This window comes from Heteronotia binoei, chromosome 6 (assembly GCF_032191835.1).
Source record: "Heteronotia binoei isolate CCM8104 ecotype False Entrance Well chromosome 6, APGP_CSIRO_Hbin_v1, whole genome shotgun sequence".
Taxonomy (NCBI): Eukaryota; Metazoa; Chordata; class Lepidosauria; order Squamata; family Gekkonidae; genus Heteronotia; species Heteronotia binoei.
The window spans coordinates 20215794-20230515 of record NC_083228.1 but is presented as its reverse complement, the minus strand read 5'-3'; the positions used below and the strand labels follow the sequence as shown (position 1 = coordinate 20230515).

Below are 14722 nucleotides of genomic sequence, written 5' to 3'. Positions count from 1 at the left end.
TGCCTCAAGCTACAACCAAGCTTGCTTGTGTCTCTGTTCAAGGCTAGTTTTTTTCTGCACAACACGGAGATGGGAGAAGGAAGGAAGTCAAACAGAGCTCAGGCTTTGTAGCCTGTGTCAGTCTTTAAGCCTAGGTTTTCTCTGCACAACAGAGAGACAAGGAAAGGAAGAAAGCAGAGCAGAGCTCAGGGTTTGCTGGGATTTGGGCTAGCTTTGGCTTTTCTTGTGACCTGGTATGGAGGCTTCCATGGCCAAGTACCGGGTCGCGACCCTGCTAATGGGAAACACTGGTATACTGGATTCGCTACAAGGTGCTGGTCATTACCTTTAAAGCCCTTTATGGCTGAGGACCTGCTTCTCTGAGGGACCGTCTGTCCCCACATGTTCCCCAGAGGGTACTAAGATCGGGAACTCAACATCTTTTAGTGATCCCCGGGCTGAGAGATGCGAGACTGATGGCTACCAGGGATCATGCCTTCTCAGTAGCAGCCCCCTACTGGTAGAACCAGCTGCTGGAAGAGGTTAGAGCCTTGCGGGACCTCGCCCAGTTCCGCAAGGCTTGTAAGACCACTCTTCTGGCTCGCTTTCAGCTGACTTTGAGACTTATCACAGCAGGAGGAATCCAAGAAATACTGACGTCATCGAACCTGAGTAACACCAGGATATTATTAGCACCATTTTAAATTTTAATTGATTTGATGATGACGATGCACTAACGTGTTAGTCTCTTACTGTTATTACGACTATTGTTGTAAGCTGCCCTGAGCCTGCCTCGGTGGGGAGGGCAGGGTATAAATTTAATAAACCTATAACCTGTAAACCTTTTCAGGCCCTGCGAACCAGAACAAACTGTGAACGCGCACCACAACTCATGGGATGCTTGGAATCTTCATACAATTTCAGTTGCTCGAATCCAAAGCACTTGGAAAGCAAACTCCAGTTTGGGTGAACTAGGAAAAATTTGAGAAATGCGATGGCTATCAGTTACTCACATCGGAGGTAGCATTTCCCAGGGCTGTTGCAAAGAGTCACTTCAGAATGTCCAACTTCAGTAGGCAAGACAGATCTTCAGTGGGCCCGGGGGAATCTGCGACCTACAACCTCACATTCATTTCAGGGAGGAGGCACTACCCCATTAAGATAACAAGTCAAAAGTTTTGTTGCTCAGTGAAAGGCAAATAGTTTCAACAGGGGTCATCTTGTAGAAAAAGAGGTGCCGGATCTCATTAGCATAACTCATTTGCATATGCCACACACCCCTGACATCACCGGAAGGTGCACTAAATTATATCCTGCTCAGCATCTACCTTAAAATGCTTCTTGAATTGTAATGGTCATAATAAAACCTTACTGCCATCATACTTTTAAAATGACTTTCTCCTATGTGGCCACAGTGGCATGAGGAAGATTTCTGTCTGCTTTATATGTGTTGGTTATTTTCCCAATTTTGGTGGGGAAAAATATTAGAAAGTTTGTCAAGTCTTAAGAGTTCAGCAAAATTCTCACCAGGGGGGTGGGTGGGTTGAACAATGGAGCCCAGAAGCAAGTATTTGGGGAAGGGTGGGGTACGAAAGAAAGAGCACAACAAAATTTAGAGGTTCTGGAGCTCCTCTCCTGTGAGCTCCTGCCTGAAATAAGGTCTGAGTTTCAAGGTAGGATAGAGCTTTTTCTTAGATTTCTTCTAAGGCTACTGAATACGCTCTCCAAATGAAAATGCGAAGACCCATTGTTATTAGAGGAATTATTTGTGTAGCTTCATGTCCCTGGCTCTGCCCCTGGGCTGCCTCCTCCCCTATTTTTTATCTGTGGCACCGCACCCCAGCCCCTTCCCCCCTCCCCTATTTACCTTCAACCCCTGCGGAGGACACTCGGAGCGATATAGAGACTGTGTGCCGGCAAAACTTGGGCATTTGCCTATGGAGCTGGGCCAGGAGGGCCCGATTTGGCACCCTTCCCAGCCCAGTTCCCTAGGCAAATGTCTAGTTTGCCTAGTGGGAGGGTTGGCCCTGTTCATGTGGGTAGCCATCTTGGTCTGCAGCAGAAGAGCTAAATTAGAGAACAACAAGATTTCCAGGGTATGAGCTTTCAAAAGTCACAGCTCCCTTTGTGAGACTGGATTCTTGTATTTATATAGCATATCGCATATCCAAAACCATTCTCATACATTGCTTCAATGCTCACAGCAGCTTTATAAAAAGTTGGCCAGCCTTCTCATCGCATTGCAGGCGCTGGCTGACAGAACAGTGGTTTGCATAAGGCCTCTACTGACTTCTTGGCTAAAAACTCCCACCAGTATTATTATATTGCAAAGTGTATTGATACAGGATTTACTTTCCTAGCATGCAGCTGCTGGTTGTTAGAATTGCTTGCAAGGTAGGATTTCCCCCACCCCTGCACAGAAATATGACAATCTCTCCCTCTTCCCTCCCTCACACACAGGATTTCCCCTTCTGTCTTTATACCTTTATCTATTTTATTCTTGTTAGCCTATGGCTGTCCCACCCAGTCACTCTACTATACAGACATACACTGTTGCTGGCCTAGCCCAGGGAACTGAGGGAAGAGACAAAATCACTCTGCTTTTGAAATGGCACACGAGAGTCTTTTGAAAGTTCAAAATAAACAATCTTTTATTTACCTTGGAGGAGAAAAGGTGAGGTGGATTCAGGCGCAGGATGTATGAGGTGAACCAATAATAAAACTGAGGTAACTTTGCATTGTAAAGTCGGAACCTTCACAAAGGATAAGGCTTATGAAAATTTACCTGCAACGCTGACCTGGGGCTGGCGACGGTGAACAGAGGATGTTCACTTGCGTGGTGTAGAGTTTTGTGGAGTTAAGGAATGGAGTGCTTTCCCTGCTTTTTCTCAGTAGTTTTCAGATTCCATAATGCTTCATAGTTTTCAGTCTTGCATTTTCGTCAACTTTTTACTTGCATTTAAATATTGCCATGTTTGAGAGGCTTTTGGTGAGAAACTGTACTCCAACGTTTCTCAATCATCCACCCTTCTGATTCTCCTTCCTTCCTGTTTTTTCATCCAATGGCCATCCTTTCCTCAGCCTGGCAACTTGCTTCGCACCCATTTGTGGTTCCCCTCTTTCCCCTCCCCTGTTCATGAACTTCCACTGACAAGTGGCAAATCAGTAGGGCATACACTTTCATCCAAACTTTTTTAATGTAGCAGTTATTTTTTTTTGGGGGGGGGGTTAGCTTGTCTTGTGCTGAACCTTCAGAGCATACTATGATGCTGCAATGAAGATATTTATTCTTTCATGGGACAGGAGGATATTCCTGGTGAAGTGAAGAAATCCCTCCTCTGCTGGTGAGGATGTAGTATTTCCTTTGAGGGGAAATGTATAGAACTGCAGAAAGTCTGCCTTATATTTGGTTCCCTCCCTCCAAAAAGCCCCCCTCTATTTCCTCCCCACTTTTTTTCCTCTCCTCTTCAGATCAGCTGAGAGGAAGATGATGAAGCTCTCTATGGAGAAGGAACATGCATGCCCAGGTGAGAGTGTGGTCTATAGTTGCTACTTTTTCACCACAAGACATGTCCCTCCATGTTCTGGAAGATAGCCGACACTCTTTGAAGCCAAGTTCTGTTTAGGATAGGATAAACAGAGGCCTGCAATATTACAACAGTATTATTAAGACTCATTTGATCTGCCTCAGGAAGTTTTTTTTTTACACACTGTGAGACTGTGAAGTGAAAGACGACAAGACTACATTTAATAAGCAGTGTAACAAGGGGTTATATAAATTTATTCTTTCATGTAACATTTGATTAGTTTCAATAATTCCCATTTGTAAATGCTTTATTCCATCTTTCATTTATTTAATTTTTAAAAAAAGAATCACTAAAAAAGGACCCTTTCCCTCCCAAAATACAATCTGTATCTGCTCTATATTTACAGATAACTGGTCACTATAAAGGCACAAATTTAAAACTAATGTTTCAATATTTATTGTGCATAATAATACCAGACTGACAATACGGAAGACTGCATTGCCATATTCCCTTTTGTGGAATCAAAAGGAGTGAGAAAAAAAAATGCATTTCTTTTCCAGTGTGGTGTGTGAGAGTGTGTGAGCGAATGTGCAGTTCTATCTTTGTTCCTATTCTCTGGGAAATTCTTTACTTCGGCATAGATTGCAGTAGTTTCTGGAGTAATACTGTCATAACTTATGGCATTTAAAGTATAAAAACAAAGAAAAATTCAACATCCACAATTCTGAGGGGGAAGGAATGTTAACTTGGGAGGTGGGACAATATAAGTCTAGAGTGCTGATGCTCTTCTAAGTACCTCTGTCCCAGAGTAAGCCCAAGTTGTATTTGGGTAACAATAATTTACACGGGCAAGCAGAGGTCCTGATCTGCTAACACAAGTGCTTAATTTTACAGCGCATGAACAGACTCATACCAAAGGGAGTACTCGTGATTTTAAAAATTAGTGTTTTTAGTATCAGGATCTCTACCTTTAACTGCATAAGCAGACATATGTTTCAAGACTGGAGCTTGAGTTCCCAGCTTGAATGAATGATTTCACGCACGTACCCCAAAAGAGTCTCTGCAGTCCTGGAAGTGCTCTTTTAGCATGCAGAAAGCAACCAGCAGTTGTTTCAGTGGCAGCAACAGACTGCTAAGTTATGCAGCCACTAAGAAAACTGGGTAATAGATTACTACTGCATCTATGCTCTTGCTTAAAAAAAGAAAAGAAAAAAATTCCCTTTTGTGTGTTATGTTCTTCCTCACCCTAGAAAGGAATTATCCACAGAAAAGTGTCACAGCTATCTCTCCCCACCAGATTTTTGCATATATATATATAAAAATAACACTACGGTAAATTGATTAAATCTAATGCCTTCAGTCGCGAGTGGTTTTACATCCACTTTAAAGGGTTTGTACGTTGTACATAAATAAGACATTACAGTACAAGTTAATTCACAATATTTGCTATGGGAATGTTTGTCTCTTTCCGATAAATTCAGGTTTGGAAACATATTGCATCGAGAGAGGCACTTCATGCTATCCCCTTCACTTCGTAAATTTATGTCGAGTCGTTTAGCGGAAAAAAAAATAGACAGAAATGGTATAACCCAGATCTCTTGACCTTTCACAGTATTGAACACAACTGTTAGCTCTAGCCATGCACAGCATGGACTCTCTTTCCAGGGATAGTCAACACAAGGTTTTGGACTAACTCTCAGAGCTGACAACGGCATCCTTGAATTGATTCAAGAAAAGCAAATGTCAACTGCGGCTATCGGGCATGTGTTGGCTCTACTGCTGGAGAAAGAGTCATGCAAGCAACATCCTTCTCGAAACAAATGCAACAGGTCTGTCTTGTCACATGGAATGAAGGCTTTTTGTTTAGACGCAGGGATGGCTCAAGAGCTCTGGTTTGATGAAATCCCCTTCCGGTCTCTATCGTCAACTTTTTAGTTGACTGAATCTCTGGTGCACTCTAAGAGTACAGATGCTAAAAAACAAGACGCTTGCTATAAATAAAGTGGCAGTATATACTAAAAATAGTCCTTTGCTTTGAGACAACCATTAAAATCAGTTTTAGCGTTACAGGCAGCAGTTAAATAGGGTTAAATTGATGGCAATAAGGTCCATTTTGGTCTTTCATTGCATCTTTTTACAGTGTGCTAGCTCCGCCAAGGGTTTCAAGACTGCTTTCCCAAATGTGAAAAAAACAGGGTTGGCCCCAGTACTAAGGCATCTGATTATGGAGGACTTCTTTACATTTAAAGAGGGGGGGGGGGGAGATGAAGAAATCATCAAAAATTTGATTTTGCTAGTACCGTTTATGGGTAAAGATTTTTAATCTAATGTGGGAAGATGTGTGGCAAATGTTGATTAGTGCCAAACGATAGGTCCCCCCCCACCCATGGAAATTAGAGGGAAACAATACAATTTCCACAGGACAAGAAATCAGAACACGTAACGTGCAGAAAGACCTCAATTAATTAATTTTTAAGCAGTACCAGAAATACCTTCTTGTTAAAAAAAACCCCCCACATGCTATGCCCCTCTGGTAATCCCAGCCCTTCACTCTTCGTTCAAAGAAAATAAAAAAAAAAAATTCAGTGCATACAATATTGTTATTATAAGTAATAAAATACTAAAGAACCCTATATTATATTGCAAATTCTGTCCAATCTACACGAGTAAAACAATCCACATTTGGTGCTTGGAAAGACAAAAAACGAGTGTTCTTTCTCTCTATTTTTTGGCACAAGGATTTTGTGCAGAAAAGAAAGGCTTTGGTCCTCGGTACCTAGACTCCCAAAGTGCAGAGGGTGGTGTGCAGTGATGGCCGTCCACAGGATTGCCATGTCAGGTTGCGCAGTCGACCGCAAGAGCTTCCCTTTCCTGCTACCAGCGGCCGCTCACGCTAGCAATGTCCGAGTGATACTGACGCGGCAGCCGTCCGCTGGCGCCGCCTTCCAGGAACGAGGAGGCACGGATGCTGGAGGGCTCGAACAGTTTCCTTCGGTTTTTGTTCAGCTCTGCAGGGGGAAGAGGAGGGAAGGCTCCCATGACAAAAGCAACAAAACTCGTGGTTGCCAATAAAGTCACTGTGACTAGTAGTTCAGCAGGGAGTAGACGGATGTGTTTTAATTCAACAAGTTAACAAGTGCTGTTCATATAGAATCAAAGAGTTGGAAGGGACCTCCAGGGTCACAATGCAGGAATGCAGGGAATTCACAAATGTGCACAGTGCAGGAAATTCACAAATATATCCCCCTAAGTTCACAGGATCTTCATTGCTGTCAGATAGCCATTTACCTCTGTTTAAAAACTTCCAAAGAAGGAGAGCCCACCACCTCCCGAGGAAGCCTGTTCTACTGAGAAACCTGTCTCTCAGGACATTCTTCTTAATGTTTAGTTGAAAACTCTTTTGATTTAATTTCAACCTGTTGGTTCTGGTCTGACCTTCTGGGGCCACAGAAAACAACTTTGCACCATCCTCTATATGACAGCCCTTCAAGTACTTGAAAATGGTGATCATATTGCCTCTCAGTTGTCTCCTCTCCAGGCTAAACATACCCAGCTTCTTCAGCATTTCCTCGTAGGACTTGGTCTCCAGACCCCTCACCATCTTCATTGCCCTCCTCTGGACATATTCCAGCTTGTCTATGTCCTTTTAAAATTGTGATGGCCAAAACTGAACACAATACTTTAGATGAGGTCTAACCAGAGCAAAGCAGTAAGAACATAAGAGAAGCCATGTTGGATCAGGCCAACGGCCCATCAAGTCCAACACTCTGTGTCACACAGTGGCAAAAAATTTTATATACACACATCCACTGTGGCTAATAGCCACTGATGGACCTGTGCTCCATATTTTTATCTAAACCCTTCTTGAAGGTGGCTATACTTGTGGCCGCCACCACCTCCTGTGGCAGTGAATTCCACATGTTAATCACCCTTTGGGTGAAGAAGTACTTCCTTTTATCCGTTTTAACCTATCTGCTCAGCAATTTCATCGAATGCCCACGAGTTCTTGAATTGTGAGAAAGGGAGAAAAGTACTTCTTTCTCTACTTTCTCCATCCCATGCATTATCTTGTAAACCTCTATCATGTCACCCCGCAGTCGACGTTTCTTCAAGCTAAAGAGTCCCAAGCGTTTCAACCTTTCTTCATAGGGAAAGTGCTCCAGCCCTTTAATCATTCTAGTTGCCCTTCTCTGGACTTTCTCCAATGCTATAATATCCTTTTTGAGGTGCGGCGACCAGAACTGCACACAGTACTCCAAATGAGACCGCACTATCGATTTATACAGGGGCATTATGATACCAATCACTTCATGTGATCTGGACATTATACTTCTGTTGGACACTATGCCTCTGTTGATACAGCCCCAAATTGCATTTGCCTTATTAGCCACTGCATCACACTGCTGACTCGTGTTCAGTGTTTGGTCCACTAAGACCCCTAGATCCTTTTCATGCATACTACTGCCAATACAAGTCTCCCCCATTCTGCAATTATGCATTGGATTTAAAAATGTAGAGATGCAAGGAGAGAGCTGGGAAAGTCATACAGTCAGGGCTTTTTTTTGTAGAAAAGCCCAGCAGGAACTCATTTACATGTTAGGCCACACCCCCTTATGCCATGTCAGCTGGAACTGCGTTCCTGGGTGTTCCTGCTCAAAAAAAGCCCTGCATACAGTGATGATCTTTGTGGAATGGTGGCAGCAACTGCCAGAGTAATATTTTTAATACAGATGTTCTTTGACTTATATTGGGTAAACTTGTCCATTAATTTATTTGTTGCTGACAGACAATCCTGATTGAATAATGGTTTTGTGGAGTATCTTACTCTCAGGGGCTCTAGGATAGGTTTGGTTTTAGTGAGCAGTTCTTCCCATCCATTCAGTATTTGTAGATAACATTCTAAGATGGCTTCAAAGTGTGTGTAATTGATCACTTTGCTGCAAAGCAGGGAGATCTTGTAGGAGATGAGAAAGTCTTTGGTTTGCTTATCTACATTTTTGGACCATTTGATTCCTTTAAAATCAGAAAAAACATGAGTCACCTCAACATCAACCATTAGATTTTGACTCTTTAATGCTAAGGTGATAAAGTGGTTGCTATCTTGAGATTCCGACTCCTGACTCTTAAGTAATCTACATAATCTAACCGTTTGCATCAAGCAAAGACAAAAATCAATGGTACCAGCTCCTCAAACTTGACCAGAATGAGTCCTCACCAGGAATATCAGCCCTGACTGCGCTGTTCAAAATAAACAGATCTAATCTGCTTGCTAATTGTGCGAAGCAAAATCATTTTCATTTTGATTTAGCGTCTTTGGATTGTCTTGGGGCTGGGGAGGGAGGGATAAGGGAAATGCTGACTCATCTTGGGGGTGCAGCATTGTTGCTTAAATACAACGTTTCATCAGAGGGGCCGCGTCTGGCACTAGAATCGCCAACTACTAAAAGCAAAGCATCAAAGAACTTCAGCAGAAGACGTGGATAATTTCCAGTTTTAGTGAGTTCCGAAAATGTGGGGTAAGAAGAAGAAAACTTCAGGTTAGTGCCTGGTGAGGAAAAATCTACCGCGGAAAATTTCACATAGCATGTACTTTTCAAGATTACTCCAGATTTCCTGTAGCCTATGTATAGAGCCTCATGGCGCAAAGTAGTAAAGCTGCGGTACTGCAGTTCAAGCTCTCTGCTCACGACCTGAGTTCGATCCCGGCGGAAGCTGGGTTTTCAGGTAGCCGGCTTGAGGTCGACTCAGCCTTCCATCCTTCCGAGGTCGGAGAAATGAGTACCAGCTTGCTGGGGGAGGGGGGGAGAGTGTAGATGACTAGGGAAGGCAATGGTAAACCACCCCGTAAAAAGTCTGCCGTGAAAATGTTGTGATGTGACGTCACCCCAGAATCAGAAATGACTAGTGCTTGCAGCTTTACCTACCTTTATGCTTATTATATTGAGGGGCTATGTATGCCTTAACAAGGCAAAAATCTATTGAACTGTACAGCTACAGCCTGCACATGCTGGGCACACTTGGCCCTAATTGTACTACTGTGGCCTGAAGTATCACAGAGACTAGAATAGCCAGGCCTTCTTTGGGTCTGCCCTTTCTCTCTGCAGCAGAGGCACGTAATTCACACACACAGAGCTTCCCTTCAGCCATGCAATGATCATCCTTGTGCAGTAGCGGCAGCTGCTGCCAAAGCAATATTTTTTAATAAAAAAAAAAATCCTGCACAGCCAGTGAGAAACCCCGCTGTGCAAAACCCCCATCTGCACTACACAAATGCTAAGCGCTGCCACTGTTATTGTAGCACCTTGACAGACTGAGAAGCGCAGGGGGGTCCTCGGATGACACGCGCAAGAACGGCTGGGCTTGTTTACCTGAGATTGCAAGCAGCATTTTCCTTCGTGCACCAAAAGTAGTAATCCCAAGCTCTTTCAGATCCTGATCTGTGAGAGTTAGGAATGTCTGAAGATCAATCTGTGGGGAGGGGGGGGGGGATAACAAAAAGAATATACTGTTTGGTCGTGGGAGAAGCCTTTTTGCTTAAGAAAAGCATGAAGCCTTTTTGCCACAAAATATTTTAAATGTATGTTTTGCAGTGAGGCGATTCATATGTGATACCTATAACCAGGGGTGCAATTCTAGCAGGAGCTCCTTTGCATATGAGGCCACACACCCAATGTAGCCAATCCTCCAAGAGCGTACAAAAAAGAGCCTTTGTAAGCTCCAGGAGGATTGGCTGCATCAAGGGGTGTGGCCTAATATGCAAAAGAGCTCCTGCTAGAATTCCACCCCTGCCTATAACCTCACTGAAGAAACGGAACAGAGCACAGTAGGAGAGATTAAAGACACACCAATTGGAGCATGATTCACAACACCAGAGAAATACATCATGTAAGTTTCTTTGCTGTTATTTTCCAGCCTTTAATTTTTTTGGTTTTAATGACCAAGCCTTTTGATTACTGCTACCACATCACCTGATCCTAAACCCTTCAGTTTCTTGTAATTTTTGTTAAAGCTGTACGAAAAGTGTTGCAGTGTATAAAAAAAATGGGGTAACTCTGTTTGCCCTCACAACAAAAAGCTAACCTCTATCTTTCCCCTTTAAAATAAGCTTTGTATTTCTTCTGAGAGTCACCAAGAAACACTTACAATAGATGGCTTCTGAAAATACTAGATGCCACAGCGGAATTTCTAGGTGCCCTATCTCCTAGGACATGCCAAATCCTGGCTCTTGTCACTGAAGATGACAGGACTCAAACTGCTACAAGCATGCATAAATGGTGTGTAAACTAGCTGAAAGCTGACAGGCCTGAAATTGAATATCTAACATCTCAAAGTCATTGCCTTACCGACTGTAGGAATATAAAACTGCCACGTGTGAACACACATCTTGGTTAATCAGGCAGGAAAACAACTGCCCATTCAAACTAACTTCTCAGCTGAATTGGTAATAGCTGGCTACATGGATCACACTGATTTCATAAGGTAATGCTATTAATAAATAAAATTATTGGTGAATCTAATAAAATGGTGAATTTACATGATGATGTAGAGGTATCTATGACTTTAACAATGACCAGAACACTGTAGTCAGAGAGAGCAGTAGACATTTTATGAGCATTTTCAGGTCTATCATTCAGGTATTTACCATGGCACTTGGTGAAGAAGATAGAAGATATTGGATTTATATCCCGCCCTCCACTCCGAAGAGTCTCAGAGCGGCTCACAATCTCCTTTACCTTCCTCCCCCACAACAGACACCCTGTGAGGTGGGTGGGGCTGGAGAGGGCTCTCACAGCAATTGCCCTTTCAAGGACAACCTCTGCTAGAGCTATGGCTGACCCAAGGCCATGCTAGCAGGAGCAAGTGGAGGAGTGGGGAATCAAACCCGGTTCTCCCAGATAAGAGTCCGCACACTTAACCACTACACCAAACTGGCTCTCCCACACCAAACTGGTGCTCACCCAGGTGACCATGGGATCATTTCCCATTGCCTCACATTAAAAACAGAGTGCCAGCTTGTAGCATCCAAGGTAACTTGTATAAGCACCTCTACTACTGACAGCAGAAATATGAGATTCATCACAGAGGCTATAACCAGGCCTTGAATTCAGCAGGAGCTCACAGGAGCACAGCTCCTGAACCTTTTTGAGGGTTCCCTCTCCCCTTCCTCCTCCTCCCCACCTACCATTGAATAGTAGGTGCAGCTGGGTAACAATCCCTGGATGAGCTCCACCACCTATTTTTCTACAAAATGACCCCTGGCTATAATCCAAATCCATAGTTTCAGGAACAAGTTTTCCAAGTGTATTTGCACATCTATACTCCTGAAATCATCTCACACACATTCAATTGCCTCTGTACTGTAGTCCTATGAAGGGATGCCACCCATCTTAATCTGACAATTTAAAAATGTCAAGAAAAAAAAAAAGCTCAAAGAAATCAGCTGCAGTTGGGTCTATAGCACCAGCTGCCGTATTCTAACCCAGAAAAGGACATCCAGGAGAGCAAGCCAGTAGTGTTGTTTGGAAACTGAGGGTGAGTGACAGGTAGTGAAACCCCAGGCAGTTTGGTCACAACAGCCAGGGCTTTTTTTGTAGCAGGAACTCATTTGCATATTAGGCCACACACCCCTGATGTAGCCAGTCCTCCAAGAGCTTACAGCGCTCCTATTACAGGGCCTACTATACGCTCCAGGAGGACTGGCTACATCAGGGGTGTGTGGCCTAATACGCAAAGGAGTTCCTGCTACAAAAAAAGCCCTGACGACAGCCATTTATTTTGGCAAATGTTCCAGAAATCATCCACAGCATGAAACCATGCCATTTTTTTTTGCACACCCTTGTTTTTATATACCACAAAGTGCTTTCATCCAAGGCTGTGTTGGCTACAAAACATAAAACTGCACGTTCAGTAAATCCAGATTCTAAACCAAGAAAAGCTAGATTCTGCAGCCTATATATATATGGTGCAAACTGAATATATTTTCACAGCTCTCCTAATTTTGCATTATTTATTCTCATTCCCCAAGATCCAGGAGGGGTTACAAGGGAGAAGAAGAAGATGATGATGATATTTGATTTATATCCCGCCCTCCACTCCAAATCTTAAGAGTCTCAGAGCGGCTCACAATCTCCTTTACCTTCCTCCCCCACAACAGACACCCTGTGAGGTGGGTGGGGCTGAGAGCAGCTGCCCTTTCAAGGACAACCTCTGCCAGAGCTATGGCTGACCCAAGGTCATTCCAGCAGGTGCAGGTGGAGGAGTGGGGAATCAAACCCGGTTCTCCCAGATAAGAGTCCACACACTTAACCACTACACCAAACTAGGCCATGGCACTGAAACCTCATCTTTAGTGTCTGGAAATATCCTCCAATCTCCTTTCAGCATACCTTGCTGTCTGTCACAGAGCGCAAGCATCTTAGGATGCTGTGTTGTGGGCCCAGTTCTTTCATGGAAAGAAGCTGGACGGGGAAGCAAGAAGCACAGGAAGGCTAAAGCAGGAATATGTCCATAACTGAATTCACACAAACTTCTGTTCCTATCTAGATCTGCCACAGCCCACTGATCCACAAGCACACCCATGCTGCAGGGGGCCATTCATGCACTGCAGGTTAATACACATCACGGAATGATCAGGGGTCATTTTGTAGGGAAAAAGAGGTGCTGGAGCTCATTAGCACAACTCATTTGCATATGCCACACATCCCCGGAAGGTGGACTCAATCCTATCAGCTCAGCATCTACCTTCAAAATTCTTCTTGAATTATAATTGTCATAATAAAACCTTACTGCCACCATACTTCTAAAATTATTTTCTTCTATGTGGCCACAGTGGCATGATGAAGATTTCTGTCTGTCTAATTGATACGTTTTGGTTATTTTCCCGCTTTTTGTGGGGAAAAGTATTAGGACATTTGTTAAATCATAGAGTTCAGCAAAATTCTCACGGGGGAGGGGGGGGGTTGAACGATGGAGCCCAGAAGCAAGTATTTTTTTTTGGGGGGGGGGGGGTAAGAAAGAGCACAATAAAATTTAGAGGTTCCGGAACTCTGCTCCTGTGAGCTCCTGCCCAAAATGAGGTCTTGGAATGATTATGAGGGAACTAAAAGCTTTAAGGGGCAGACTGAAGACAAGCACAGAGTTCTGAATGCGCTGATGTCTGATGGTGCCTCTTCAAGGACTGTAATGGTAGATCTTCACAGGATAGTCCATGGAAGTACAGCAGGTGGTAGTCATTGAGCAGTTTGGTTTGGAAAGTAATCAAAACACTCCAGCGGGAACAACAGTGGCAACAACAACTGAAAAAGCCTTCCGCCGGACACTGACCTCTTGTTGCTGGAAAATGTCTGTGTATTTGCCCAAGCCAAGTTTGCTGAACAGCTCAGGCAGGTCCGACCCTTTAAATAGACTGTTCAAGTTACAGCCGTTGCTTCCGGTCAGCGAAGAGATGCAGTCCATATAGTTGCTGCTGCTGAGATAATGTTCGGCTGGACATTCAAGAGAGGAAGCGACCGTTGAGTTTCCAAGCAGTTTGTCATTCCCGTTAAAGAAACACAGCCCACTGAACTACTGTAAGGGTGCACAAGCCACTCTGATGTGCAGCTTTTGTTTATTTTCTGCACAAAGCAGTTCGCTTTCAATACAAGGTACAATGCAAAACCACAATTTAATCATGATAACTGTGGTTAGTGGGATCATTCATTTAGTGGGATTGCTCAACAACTCTGTTTAGTTTGTCAATCCAGTATCTGAAACCATGGTTTGAAGTTGGTTCATTAATCACAGTTAAGCCTTCGCTACCCTTATGTATGAGGTATGGTCTGCACATGTTCTTCCTGACTTATTTCCTGCCCCTGTCCCCATACCCCACCACCAGGGGTGGAATTCTAGCAGGAGCTCCTTTGCATATTAGGCCACACATTCCTGATGTAGCCAATCCCCCAAGAGCTTACAAGGCTCTTTTTTGTAAGCTCTTGGAGGACTGGCTACATCAGGGGCGTATGGCCTAATATGCAAAGGAGCTCCTGCTAGAATTCTACCCCTGCCCACCACTGTACTCCTCTGGGCTATTGAGATGCCTAGTCAGGAGTGATGGTCTCAGAAGCAGCATCTGCTATGTGATCAATGGCTCATTCCTTGAACTATCATCTGAGAACCAAATCCTAGTTTCAGAAAGCTAGCTACAAAAACCCCAACAAACCGTAATTTTGTGTTAGGTC

The 14722-nt window shown here is 43.7% G+C and overlaps 1 protein-coding gene across 1 annotated transcript in view; it reads right to left on the bottom strand.

Annotated features, from left to right (window-relative positions):
* Window positions 1–3725: 3725 nt before the first annotated feature.
* The window catches only part of BICC1 (BicC family RNA binding protein 1), a 199374-nt gene continuing 188377 nt past the window's right edge, over window positions 3726–14722 (bottom strand). Inside the window, exons 19-21 of the mRNA XM_060241083.1 lie at window positions 13830–13990; window positions 9875–9974; window positions 3726–6514 (exon numbers count right to left, since the gene is read on the bottom strand). Of these exons, the coding sequence (XP_060097066.1) occupies window positions 6381–6514; window positions 9875–9974; window positions 13830–13990 (395 nt within the window). The 3' untranslated portion in view covers window positions 3726–6380. The remainder of the gene's footprint in view (window positions 6515–9874; window positions 9975–13829; window positions 13991–14722) is intronic.